We start from the raw sequence: 14,514 nt of genomic DNA, 5'->3' as shown, positions 1-14,514 counted from the left end.
CCTGTGCTGTCTGCGGAAGATAAAAACACAGTGTAGAGATTGCCATATGCTCTTTATGGAATGGAGGCAATACATGTGGATTTAAATGACAGATCTCAGGCTCTTTATGGCCTGGTTTAGTGCATGAATGGCTCACACAAATTGAAATGTCCTCCTGAAATAGATGGAAACTTCATGCAGGATATGGAACTGAAATCACTTGCAGCATGGAGCTAAAGTCTATTTTCTTGTTGTTCTGCTGTGAACCCAATTAGCATGACCCTGAGCAAAAACCCAGCAGATGCCTTTGAGAACCTGAGCGAGGCTTCATGAACATGCAGGCCTGTGTGTAGCTGCACTGATACACACACACATGGATCATCTCCACTGTGTGTGTGTGTTGAACTTAGTTAATGACAAAGGCTTGCTGGATCACTCAGGGACTAGTGTGCTCGATAAAGGTCAACACTGCCCCCAGCTAATGCTTCATCGGTCAGAGTAACACTTTAGCCGAGCGTATTGTGAATACTCCGCACATGAACGCTTCACAGGGCAAAATAATCAGTGGAGTAGAGTCTGTAAAGCACAGTTCTGATGTGCTTTTCTGTGGCAGACACAACACACTCTGACACATGTGTATCCCAAACCTCTCCAAACACAGGATCAGGGATTAACAGCCAGGAGTCAGTCTGGGAAAGTCAGCAGCACAAAACTTTTTTTTAAAGGCTTTTTTTTAAATATAGAGGGACAGAAAACGAAAACTGAGAACTTACGCATTTTTATACGGCTATGGCTGCCTTGTAAATGTAAAGGCTGCAGTTTAAAGTGGTGTGTGATTTGCATATCGGACTATTGTCAGACAACAAATGTTTATTAAAAGCAGTTTATAGTTTGTGTTTGGCATCTAGGCTCCGGCCTTATCACTCCCTGAAAATGATTTTTACAAAGAGTATTGATAAGTGATGATTTAATAACTATGCCTCGGAGCCTGCAGGTGGATGCTTGGGTGGTGGTGGGGCAGAGAAGCAGCAGCATAGCAGAAGCAGCAAGGCAGCAGCATTAGGTAGAGCGAGAGATAGCAGTTTAAATAGAGTGTCAGATTACAGAGAGTGAGTTTGGTTGGTTGTAAAAAAGGGGTAAGGCAAATCCCGTGCAAGTGTATAAATGGTGCTCGAGTTGACTGCCTGGACTAGCACATAGGATATTGTGTCACAAAAGTGCCTCTGTAGGATAATTATGGTAAAGCAAATGAGTGTCTCAGTTTAGTAAACTGCTATTTTATGCACTTTAAACACTTGTAGAGTACGTGCATTTTGACTGTAGTGTTGTCTCAAATCTCACGCAGCTGCTAGAATACTAGCAAGATCACTTGCATGGTGGTGGTATTTATATTAAATATATATAAAAAAATGAACGAAGAAATTAAGTAGGGTCACTTCAGTTACATATCCAAGTGGCGGTCGTTAAGTATGAGACGTTTCCAGTGTTCACACAACTATTTGAAAGCCAGGAGTGAAAGCTGATAGTGGACAGCATTTTGCCATAGCCTACTTTGCATTGATTCGACCATGTTGCACTTATGTACTCAAGATAGCACATAGAGACATATGCAAAGTAAGACATGGCATAGGTCATGTGATGTGAGCACCTTTACTAACATCCTATAGGAAGGCAAGGTGCTGCCTGCAGCTGCTGAGCTCAGGTGCTTGTGCATACGCTTTTCACCTTTGATAGGCTAATATAACACAACTTCAACACACACATAGCTTTCTTTGACTCCAGCTGGCCAAAGGTGCCTGAACTCATCACTCTCTATGGATGGAGTTGATGGAGGGAGCTCCTGCGTGTTGCTCTGAGCACCCTCCTTCCCTCCCTCGGGCCGCTCCGCGCGCACTCCGGAGTTGAGGATGAAGCCGCAGAACATCAGGACCCTCTCTCTCATCCTCTCCATAGTTTTCTACCTGCTGCTGGGAGCCGCCGTGTTTGACGCGCTGGAGTCGGAAAGCGAGGTTTTTCGGAAGAAGGCGCTTGAGCAGAAGCTGAACGATCTGAAGAGTAAGTACGGCTTCACGGCGGAGGACTACCGAGACATCGAGAGGGTGGTGCTGCAGTCCGAGCCGCACCGCGCCGGGAGGCAGTGGAAGTTCGCAGGGTCTTTTTATTTTGCCATCACTGTCATCACCACAATTGGCAAGTATGGTTTCTCAATACTTTATCTGACTTCTTTGTGTTTCCACATGTTTGTATGTGTTTAGAGGTGGAATAAGTACTTATTCACTTACATAAAAGTAACAGTGGGTCTACAGCAGTGTAAACAAATATGTGAGTCAAAGTCCTGCAAAGTAGACCTATGTATGTTGCCTATTACAAGCAAATTATCAGCAAGTTGTAAAACTATGTCAAATGGCCCCTTTCAGAGCGTTACATTTATCTTAAATATTATAATGCATATATCCTGTTTTTTTTTAACAAGATAATGATTTGTAGCCTACATCATATTCATCTCAAGCAATTTATTTTCCAGACTTCAGATGCCCTTTTAGTTTTGTTGAGGTAAAATGTACAGCCTTATCATTTTGTAATACATGAAGACTTCAAAATAATAATATGTGTTGCAGTTTAATAAAGTAGAAACGATGGCAGTTAAATGTATATAGAGTTTAAACTAGCATACATTGGATATAGGCCAACCTAAGTAAATATACCTGAAAGTTGCAGTGGTGCTGTGGTTGAACAAAACTCTCCAAACATGAGCTAAAAAACCTCTATATAGAGAGGACAGAATTTGGGTTTTATTCATAGTAATTTTATCACAATGTGCAGTTACACATCATACAGAGGCATGTGATAACGTGACAAATCAAAACATTGATTCATAGGTAAAACCATGGAAGCTGCTACATATAAACCTCATTGTACATTTTATATCTGTTCCATCTGTCATATGTTTATATGTATGTATACATAATACCTTGTTGTTATAATTCAACATGTATATTTTCTACTTTCTTGTTTATTTCTAGTCTTTGAATTTTTATTGTACAATGCCATGTATTTTTTATGTTGCTTGCTACAACGCAAACATTTCCCAAATTGGGATCAATAAAGCACTATCTTATCTTATCTTGTAATATCTTGTAATATCTTGTAATATCTTGTAATATCTTGAAACCTTCTTAGACACTAAACAGCAGTGCCAGACATCACATGACATGCATATATTGTGATTTGTAGGTTACGGTCACGCTGCTCCACGCACTGAAGCTGGCAAGGCCTTCTGTATGTTTTACGCTGTCCTGGGCATCCCTCTGACCCTGGTCATGTTCCAGAGCCAGGGCGAGAGGATCAACACCTTCGTCCGCTTCCTCCTGCGCAGAGCCAAGCAGGGCCTGGGCTTCCAGCAGACCGAGGTGTCCATGGGGAACATGGTGCTGGTGGGCCTGCTGTCGTGCATGAGCACCCTGTGTGTCGGAGCCGCAGCCTTCTCCCACTTTGAGGACTGGACCTTCTTTAACGCTTATTACTACTGCTTCGTCACGCTCACCACCATCGGATTTGGAGATTTTGTGGCCTTGCAGAAGACTGATACTCTCTCGAAGCGACCCCCCTATGTGGCGTTTAGCTTTGTGTACATTTTGGTGGGGCTGACGGTCATTGGGGCTTTTCTTAACCTGGTGGTGCTGAGGTTTCTGACTGTAAGCACCGGGGAGCGGGACGTGAAGCCTGAATCCAGGTTGGCGGAGCAGCCTCAGGACACGCAGGGGGATAGGGAGGTGTCGGAGGCAGAAACTGCTGATGTTAGCTATAAAGACGGACACAGCAGCTTGAACAACCTGAGCCTCCCCGTGCAGGGAGGCACCAGCTGTATGAATCTCCTCCAATCCCCTGTAGAGGAGCGGAGACTTGTTTTGCCTGAGCAAAAAAAGCTCTCTGATCCCAGCAGACTCAGGGCCTTGCTCTCCTGCATCTGCTGTGCTTTATACAACCGCCCATCTCCGCCTCATCCTGACGAGGTGGGCGGCCACAGCAACCCCGTCTTTTACAACTCCATCTCCTACAGGGTGGAGCGGGCCTCCTGCAGCTCCTGCTTCACCTCCTCACAGGCCTCCCCCTGCAGCCAGGCTCTCTGTGCGGGCAAGAACTATCCCCACAGCAGGAGGAAGTCATTATAACTCTCCAAACATTACACTTTGTGGCCTTTGTTCTGGACGTTTTGCACACAACACTGAACCCTCTGATAGTATGCCTACGATACGATACAATAATACTTTATTTGTCAGATTGAGTCTGAAATTTGACTTGTGTCACAGCAGCTCCATGTCCAACATCAACAGACAAGTATCCAGACACAATACATGAAACACAAACAACAAACATTTAACGTAACAGCACAATCAGTGAGAGAAAACATGCTCAAGAGCCTTCAGCGTGCATTTGATCTGGGATTCAGCTCTGTGTTTACTGTGAGGATTGACTGATGCACAAAGGAGTGCTTCAGTCTGACTTTATTGAATGGTGGGACCCTGTATCTCCGATTAGATGGTAGCAGCTCATATTCACTGTTCAGAACATGGTTTGGGTCAGAGATGATGCTGTTGGACAGCCTCACTAGGTTGTTATGATAGGCTGAGTCATAGAGTCTCTGACAGGGTTGACCAACAATCTTTGAGCAGACTTTTAACAGGTGGAGCAGTTTTGATTTGAAAGCTGCTGACAAACATTTGTACCAGGTAGTATTGCAGTACTGCAGAATAGACATGATCATAGATGTAAAGAACAACAGAAGAATTTCTCTGCTCGCCCCAAAAGACCTAAGACGGCGGAGAAAATCAATTCTTTGTTTTGTCCTTTTGCACAGATATTAAATGTGATCCCTCCATGACAGCAGGTGGTCAATCATTACACCCAAGTATTTATATGAAACTCCCTGCTTGATTTCATCTGTATGGATGACTATGGGGACTTTATGGGAGTCAGATGGTGAGCCAAAAATGATTTCCTCAGTTTTCTTGGTGTTGATCTCAAGAGCATTGTTATCAGTCCACTCCACCACCTGATTTACAGCCTGTTGGTACAGCTCAGGGTCGTCTGTGTTACTGAGCAGAGATATTATTGCAGTGTCATCAGAGTACTTAATGATGACTTGATTTGGTGTGTTGGTACGACAATCATCAGTGTAAAGAGTAAAGAGCACAGCTGAACTCACGCAGCCCTGGGGGGCCCCTACATTGGTTGTGATGGCAGATGATAGGGTTTTGTTAACCTTCACAAGTTGCTCTCTACTAGTGAGGAAAGCAGCATACCAGTAAATCGGGTATGGATTTACTTCCATTTTGGCCATTTTTGACACCAAGATGTCTGCTTGTATTGTGTTGAATGCTGATGAGAAGTCTAGGAAGAGGGCTCTTGCATAGGTGTTGCGTTTATCTAAATGTTTAGTGATGATGTGAACCAGAGTAGCCACAGCATCTTCCGTGCCGCACCCTTGTTTATAGGCAAATTGGCGTGGATCCAGTTTGTCTTGTGTTCTACTGATAAGAAATCGGAGCAGAATTCTTTCTAGTGATTTCATAATCACTGAGGTGTGGGCTATTGGTCTGTAGTCCTTATGTTCTTTTGGGCATGGAATTTTGGGCAGCGGTTTGATGTGTGAAGTTTTCCATGACAGAGGGATGGTGTGCGTGTCAATAGAAGCCTGAAAGATGGGTTGCCACACTGGAGCCAGCTCAGTAGCAAAGTTCTTCAGCAGGAAACCGCTGCACCCATCTGGCCCAGCCGCTTTCTTGGTGTTGGTGCACTGAAATGTTTTTTTAATTATTTGGATAGATTTGTATTTCTTTAGTGGGAACAACTAGTTCTACACAGAAGTTAATATAGTCATTGGTAACAGTAGTTATTTCATCTAGTGAACCTTCCTGAAAAATGTCCCAATCTGTCCAATCAAAACAGGCTTTCAACTGTTCCCTACTTTCATTTGTCCATGTCCTTATTACTTTTTTTTCCGGTTTACTTCTCTTCAGTTTGGTCTTATACACTGGTATCATATTCACAACATTATGATCAGAGTTCAGTATTGGTGGTTTACATTTAGTCACATAGTCCTTTAACATTTACGAAGCATTTGTCCAGGATATTGTCTTTTCTGGTGTGATCCTTAACATACTGTTGGAACCCAGGTAACACAGTCTCTAGGCGACATTGGTTCATGTCCCCGAGCACTATTGCCGGTGCATCGGGGTGGCTGAGTTGCAGCTCGTGAACACAGTCAGCGATGGAGCCGGCCGCCAGTGACGCTCTGCCGCTGGGAGGCACGTAAACAACAAACAGTAAAATACACCCGAATTCTCTAGGCAGATAGAAGGGTCTTAACGGCATGCCGAGAATTTCTACGTTGGGATCACAGGTTTTACATTTTACTGAGTATGATGCCTGCTGGAACAAATTGCAAAGTGCTTTCTGAGTCCGGTAGCATACATCTTTAACAGTTTACAATGTATTTGTATAAAGTATAGAGTAAATATTTTAACTAACAGATATCATTATCTTCCCCTGGTCGATTACTTTGTAGATATTCACTGTATTATAAGTTTGAAATGTTATGTTTAAATATGCAAATTAGGCAATATGCCTATTTGCACAGTTGAGAAATCTGAACATACGTTGGTGACTTATTAGAGTAAAAAAATGTGTATCGAGGGAATGTTTAATATCCCTCTATCATTTAATAAATCAGAAAATACTGTCGACAGCCAACATTATTTATTTTATTATGCAAAATAAGTATACTGTGGTAGACCATGTGTCAAACTCAAGGCCCGGGGACCAAATCAGGCCCTTGGTGGATTTAATTTCGGCCCGCAGGATAATTTATAATTACTATTAGATCTGGCCCGCCGGTATATTGCACGCACACCTTCAGTCAATCCTGAGGATCTCCTCAGCTCAGAGCCTGACCCCAAACATTGATGAGCTTGCACCCAAGATGAGATGCCAAGTATCTGAACTAGCATCACAGAGCAGCACACTGAGCTCAATGGATGTTTCCTTCTGCACTTTTTCTCTCACGACAACAGGGCATGTTTGGTTTTTGTTTGAGGGAAATAGTTTTTTTGAAGCTGTTGTAATCATAAAATCAAAAATGTAATCATAAGAAATGACTCCGGAAAAGCTGCAGATAGAGCCATAAGAAATGAATGCAACTGATTATTTAATGTTTAATGTTGTTTTTATAAGCAATATTTTATGCTTTGTTAGTTCCTGGTTTAATATGTGCAATAAGTTCATTTCAATACGTTTTGCTATAAACATTGAACCAGTCCGGCCCTCGACTAGTACCCATTTTTAAATGTTGGCCCACTGTGTATTTGAGTTTGACACCCCTGCTGTAGACAATTGATGCAGACAAGGTACCAGAAAACTAAATTAGTTATTTTTAAGGTTTTATTAAAAAAAATCTGAAAGAAGACATGTTATGAAAGCCATGAAGCTCAAATGGAGAAGAAAAAGACAATGTTTGCCCTAAATATAACCACTAAAGAGAAATGTATTGCTTGTTATATAACAGCATTGAAAGGAAGTGTGTGAAAAGTGAGAATGGTTATCGGCTATCTTCATTTATATCTGAGGTGTGAGACGTGCAGGTTTGTCAGCTTCTAAGAGGAATACTCACTGTGTCGCTCTGGGTGGTTCCCTTGGTAACGTTTCCATCCTCATTGCTCAGTGCTGTGGAAAACTGTAGTCAGGCACGTACAGTAAAGTGAGCAGAGACCGTCTGAAGGCAGGGGTCCAAAACGTGATGAATGAGTGTGTCAACAAAGACTGCAATAAGAACCGCTGCACACAGAAAGTGGCAAATTAGAAATGCTTCCAAATGAGTGTTTAATTGCCTTCATAGATTTGTTGAGGAATTACACAATGCTTTATTCAAAGGTCTTAACCAAAAGACAAGAAAAGTATGAATTGAATTATACTTTGTAGAAAATAAGGCAACTAAAAAATTACCTGAAGGGTCCCTTGTGATGAGTGCTACCCAGCCTGTGAGAATAGAGGTCCTCTTGTGCTTTTTGGGGTTTCCCTTTCCTGTGTGTTATATAAGTTTTTCTGCATGTAAATAGTCTGAAAGGTCTAAAATCCCAAAGTTCCCTCCAGAGGGGGGTTCTCTCCCACACACTCCTCCCCCTGCCTGAAACTGCTCCATTGGACTCCTTTGTTTACTTCTATAACACAGGGACATCACTATTTTACCCTTGCGCTTCTATAGGCTAGCGATAAAGCACTTTGTGCATGACATGCTAAGAGGCGGGACATCTCTAATCGGTTGACCAATGACTATGAACCAAAAACATTTCTACCTTAATTTGTAGTCTTTAATCGAATACAGACAAATGCACTTACCTTGCCCTATTTGCACTTAAAATGTTTTTGTGACGTCACTTCTTCATGAAGTTTGGGCGTATTAGTCAGAACATGTTCAAGGTCTTAGTTTTGTGGAATGCAGTACAACAATCAGAAAATCTTGGCATCTTCTATTTAGTGACGTGCCTGACTTTCTTGAAGTGCAATACTATATTATTGGAGTGACCCTTTACAACTCTTAGTTTGCTAGTGTTTAACATGGCTCAAGACATACAAAGAAAAGTAAAATTGTTCACTGTTTGATCTGAGATCTGTAAAACACTTTCTCACATGATGTGATGTCATCTTCCTTTGCAGCTTCACATTTCTTCTCCTATTTCTACTTTAATCAGCAGGGTGACACGGTGTTGAAAGCAGCAGCTCTCCAATTCTGGACCCCAATTACAACAACCCTGCTGGTTCTTATTGTGGCAGTCAGATCACAGATCGACTCACAACTGGCATATGATGTTGTCCTGAAGTACCAGCAGTTTTGGGACTGACAATGAACTAAAAGAGCCATACTGATAAAGACCACTGTCAGAAGACACTGCAGCTAAAGGAGCTCTGTATCTTATTTGAAATCAGAACGAGTAGCTCCCCAAGAAGGCTTCATTTGCAATTATTATCTCCTCCTGTTAATATTTTAGTAGTCTATCCGACCTGTACTCTGACCTCCTCGTGGAGGGTCATCTCAAGGATCACTTAAGTGTTGAATTATATTATCATTTTAACATGAGCCTCTAGTGGAAACAGACGGTGACTTGCATTTCATTTCCTCAATTTCTGACACTAGGGAGCAGCATTGGTCTATGTCAGGGCTATTCAATTGGCGGTCCGCGGGCCAAATCAGGGATGATATTTACTGGCCCTTTGAGTATAATGTTAAAAAGTAATCTTTTTTTTCTTTTTTATATATCTTTTTTTTATATTTGTTTTTGGGCCAGAGTGCCTTTATTCCAGAGAGGGTGTTAAATTGAGAGATAGAGGGGAAGATATTGCCTGAAAACTTCGGCGGGCTCGGGTTTCGAACCCACCTACTACTGTAGCTACTGTAGTGACAACTCACATTTATTGCATCTCTGCTTGAATAATTAGATAATTTCACCTAAATGAAATCAAATTAAATTATGTTGATGGTTATATTAGCTTCACATGTAGGCCTACTGAGTTCTGAACTTGCCATTTAGATCTATAGTCCTTGGGGCTATTTTGTTTGATTGAATTAAACACAATATATGCACTCCACTATGCTGTTGTAGTATTTACTGTATCTGAAGCTCTTAATATGATTTCTCATATTTCAAGCCATCTTTTTCCCGGCCCCTTGCTTTGGATCATTTTCATCAACCGGCCCCCATTCTACACTAATTGAATAGCCCTGGTCTATGTAATCGGACTCATAGTTAAAATACTTTATTTATCCTGTTGGGAAATTGTGACAGTTGCTCCATTTTAGAATATAATATAAAATAAAAAAAGTATTCAAATATAAGAAGTTTTAATAGAAATTAAATCATAAATAAAATGATGTATGAACATAAGAAGTTCAATTTAAATTGTGCAGTAACAAATAAATAGAATAATAATATTTATTCAAAGATTGTAAGTGAAAGTAAAAATGTGCAGATTGTACATTAAAAAACAACAACAATATTTAAATTGTATCAAGATATATGCATTTAAAAGCACAAATTGAGGGCAGTGTATCTGCATAATCCTGCTATTAATCCCCATGTTTTAGGAATATACCAGTAATCTGATTAATACTTTCTTACAAATATAACTGGAGGGAATACAGTTAACTCTTTTTTATCCCGATTAAATAATCCTGTAATCGGTTACTCATCAAGCCTGGACACAGATAGCTCTTTTACGAGTAGATGACAGTGTGTTTTCAGTGTTTTTAGTCAAGCCTACAGACACGTTTTTAGTAATGAGTTACAGTTATGACCAAGAAGTCAGTCAAGTCGCTTCAGCTGATTCAAAATGCTGCAGCTCGTGTACTAACCAGAGTTAGGAAAAGGGACCACATTACTCCTGTTCTGGCTGCCTTACACTGGCTCCCTATAGAACACAGGATAGAATTAAAAATTATTCTTCTTGCCTACAAAGCCCTTAATGGGCAGGCGCCATCTTACCTTAAATAACTCATTATACCCTACTGTCCTACTAGGGCATTGCGTTCCAAGAATGCAGGGTTGTTGGTTGTTCCTAGAGTCTCTAAAAGTACAATGGGAGCCAGAGCCTTTTCTTATCAAGCTCCACTTTTGTGGAATCAGCTTCCAGTTTGTGTTCGGGCGGCAGACACCCTATCCGTTTTTAAGAGTGCGCTTAAGACCTTCCTTTTTGATAAAGCTTATAGTTAGGGCTGATTAGATTCAGCCCCTAGTTTTGCTGATATAGGCTTAGTTTGTCGGGGGACATCTTACTTCTTCCTTCTCTCTGTCTACTGTATATCTGTGTACTCTGATTTTCGGATTAACCCAGCTTCCCCAAATTTCTTTCTTTTTGGTGTCTATATACGCTGGGATCCGGAGTCATGGATGATCCTGCGGTCCTGTGTCCTGGATCGCGAGCCCTGGATCTTGAGTCGTGGCTGTGGTGCTGGATCATAAGTCCTGGATGGATATCCTCATGGATTCATCTTCTTATTATACACACATGTATTTCCAAACATTCGGACTACCTATGTTGCAAATGTATTATCTTTTCAATTTACACACGGCATCTATTGCACGTCTGTCCGTCCTGGGAGAGGGATCCCTCCTCTGTTGCTCTCCCTGAGGTTTCTCCCATGTTCCCCTTTAAACTGTGGGGTTTCTAACGGAAGTTTTTCCTTGTACGATGTGAGGGTCTAAGGACAGAGGGTGTCGTATTGTCATACGGATATTCTGTACAAACTGTGAAGTCCACTCAGACAAATGTAACATTTGTGATATTGGGCTATATAAAAAAACATTGATTGATTGAATCAATAAAGCTCACTCTTCTGTGAATGATGAAAACTGGGCTAAATGACATCATTTCCTATCGATATTGCAGATGCTGTGTCACCTCATTTTGATGATGGCACCTGAGTTTCCCCTTCATACCTGTGTCTCTTGCTGCTCAGACACTCAGCCCTAAAGTATTGAAAACTATCTACTAAATGATAGTGTAAAATTAGTTGCAGAGGCAGAATGAGCTTTACTCCTTAAGACCTTTGTACGAGGATGTTCTTATGTTCTTATATAACGTATTGTAAGTGAGAGGCAATCCATTTATCAGTTTTCTTAGAGTGTATGTGATGCTCACATACTGGATGTTGTTACAGGCTGTTAGCTGTAGGTGGTGGTAGGGATCCTTTTTAAAACATCCATATTCTTCAGGTGAGTCCAGTTCTCCTGCACACATTCATCCATTAATTAAACTGCAGTCCAGGCATTTTGGTTTTACGTTATTGTTAATAATGAACAGGTTCTTCAATAATCTGTGCTGAGGTTGCTTAAAGGGCCCATGTCATGCTTTTCGGTTATTACCCGTCCCCTTGTGTGTTATGAAGGTTTTTATGCATGTAAACGGTCTGCAGTCACAAACACCAAGTCACCAAGTACACCCTGTAGCGAGTAAAACTCTAACACAGAAAAGACCTGTCTATGCTGCCCCAGAACGCCTCGTTGGATATTTCTCTTTTTCCATTGTTTGCTTCCTGGGTTCTGTGACGTGTGAACACCCAAATCAACAACAAATGGCCGGATTGGCCCAAATGGAGCAATCCGCAGAGCACCTCATACACCAGGATCCCTTGGCTAACTAACAGGGAGTCCCCATTGACTTGCATAGAGCTCCCTGAATGCTGGTAATAGATGAGTTGGGATCGCAGAGAAATGCTCTCCGCAGACCCATTCTCACAGCGTTAGAAACCTTTTTCTTACTCAATATCAAGCCACACTTATTGTTTTTACTTCGGCTGTGAGTGTTTGTGTGTGCTCAGGATGAGTTTCGCTTGTTCTCGCTATATCGCCGACCCGGAAACCTGTCCGCTCCTTGCAGCAGTTTGCAGCAGCGGCGAGCAGCAACGAGCCTCCCAACGAGCTTCCCAACGTCCCGACCAATCAGAGCACACTGGGCTCACAGGGAGGGGGGGCAGGAGCTCCAACAAGCCGTTTAGGACAGAGTGAATACCGGTGAATACACATATTATAGAGATGCTGTATGAGAAACCAATGTGATTTTGGAAAATTGCACAATTTAAATCTATTCTAGTAGACCTCAACAATGGAAATATGATCAGTAGAAATGGTCATGACATGGGACCTTTAACATTTTACTCAGATCTATTCGAGAGAAAATGTCTGCAAATCTATGATTTCAAAAATGCTAATACTAACATAACAATGCCTAGTCCATTAGGAAAACATCGATAACCTTCAGTTTACCCCACCATCATTGATTACAGTCCACAATCAAAGCAATGCACATAGGTTTATCCTCCGTTGTATTGTAGTTGTTCAGAACAGAGAGAATGTGGGAATAGTATTACAGATTTCCCTTTGTGAACACCCCATGTTAAGTCATTACTGTCCCTGTTGAAGGGTCTTTCATGTGCATGGGAGAGGCGGCCAGATTAATTCAGAAACAAGCCTTCGGTTCAAGCAGAGTGCAAATCTTCTCTTTCCAAAGGGTAAATAATACAATTTACATGGCAGAAATATAGGCGGGAGGTTCATAATAGAGCCTGCATGCAAATTAAGTGCTTATGAATGAGCAAATAAACCAAACCAATAGCGGTTGCCATGTTTTGATTATGGAGAAATATATTTCTCTGTGTACACTGCAGTCGCAGTCTTTCAGGGGGAGCCCGGAGATTATGGGTTATTTTCTTGGATGTGCATCAGAATGCCAACGCACAGTCTCTGTAGTGAGCACAATGAAAGATTAGGAACTGAAAACAAGCGTCATATTTATTCAGATTGATTAAATAAGTGGAAATTAGGTTTCAGTGGAGGAGCATTAAGAAAACAGACATTAATAGAAGTTCATTGGTGGGGTAATTGCTCATTAGTTTTAATTTCCAACCAATTTACTGCTTCTGTCGAACAGTGTGAAAAGGCTGTTTTTACTCCGTGGTTGTCTTCTTCAATCAGATGCTGTGTTTGACACACTGCGCCTCTTTGACTTTCTGTGTCAAAGGGATCACGCTGCTTGATCACTCGCAGTTTAAATTAAGTCTTTAAAGAGAATCCCCCTCTAATCAACAGGCCCACATCTCTGTAATAATGACGTCCCAATTTGATTGCAGGAATCATAAACTGGTAATTAATAAAAATGAATAATGCCACTCTGAGTTAGCTCATAATGTTCATGTCACCTTCCCAGTAATGTTCATGTCACCTTCCCAGTAACCACATTATTTTTTGCTTGATGTGTTTGACTTTGTTTGACTGGTCGAAGAGGTTACTGTCAAACATTTTCTCATCTTTCCATTTTAACGCAAAATTAAAGACGATATTATGCAAATGTTCAGATTCATATTTGTGTCTACTGCGACATGTTTCCATGCTTTAATGTTCAATAAGGTATTTATTGTTCTCATACTGCCTGTGCTGCAGCACCTCTTTTCACCCTCTGTCTGAAACCAGAGCCCAGTCTGCTCTGATTGGTTAGCTGGCCGTCTCTGTTGTGATTGGTCAACCACTTAGAGATGTCCCGCCCCTTAGCCTGGCAAGGCAAGGCAAGGCAAGGCAAGGCAAGGCAAGGCAAGGCAAGGCAAGGCAAGGCAAGGCAAGGCACGTTTATTTATATAGTACCTTTCAACACAAGGTGTTAAATGTATTGGAGCGCTAACCGATAGAAGTGCACGTTTTTTTTATAGTTATTTCATTATGTTAGGGAATGCAAAGGATTGCAATCAAGGCGTTTCAGGGGGGGGGGGGGGAGACTGTGTCGGAGAGAAACTCCCACTGGAGGAAACTTTTTAAAACCCTAGCACATTAACCTATAACACACAACAGGAAAGGGAAAACGCCCATACGCACAATAGGGCCCTTTAAATAAAGTCCTACTGTGATAGAGGCCAAGCTATTTTCTTTGGTACTTCTGCCAATGTCAGTCGGTTGGTCCACCTTTGGTTCAGTATGAATGATCTTATAACTACAT

At 41.6% G+C, this 14,514-nt stretch overlaps 1 protein-coding gene across 1 annotated transcript; it reads left to right on the top strand.

Moving 5' to 3' along the window:
* Window positions 1-1,447: 1,447 nt before the first annotated feature.
* LOC307039807 (potassium channel subfamily K member 15-like) lies at window positions 1,448-6,723 on the top strand. The gene is made up of 2 exons (XM_079682218.1): window positions 1,448-2,169; window positions 3,214-6,723. Exons 1-2 carry the CDS (start codon window positions 1,887-1,889, stop codon window positions 4,149-4,151), a joined length of 1,221 nt encoding a protein of 406 aa, XP_079538344.1. The 5' UTR covers window positions 1,448-1,886; the 3' UTR covers window positions 4,152-6,723.
* The last annotated feature ends 7,791 nt before the right edge of the window (window positions 6,724-14,514 follow it).

The sequence above is a fragment of the Notothenia rossii genome (assembly GCF_949606895.1).
Source record: "Notothenia rossii genome assembly, chromosome: 5".
Lineage (NCBI taxonomy): Eukaryota > Metazoa > Chordata > Actinopteri > Perciformes > Nototheniidae > Notothenia > Notothenia rossii.
This window is presented reverse-complemented; position numbering and strand designations above follow the sequence as displayed.

Bases quoted from the DNA above. Each gene is read 5' to 3' on its own strand.
- LOC307039807 (XM_079682218.1), top strand. From the start codon at position 1,887: ATGAAGCCGCAGAACATCAGGACCCTCTCTCTCATCCTCTCCATAGTT. The intron at 2,170-3,213 runs GCAAGTATGGTT...TGTGATTTGTAG, and splicing joins CACTGTCATCACCACAATTG to GTTACGGTCACGCTGCTCCA.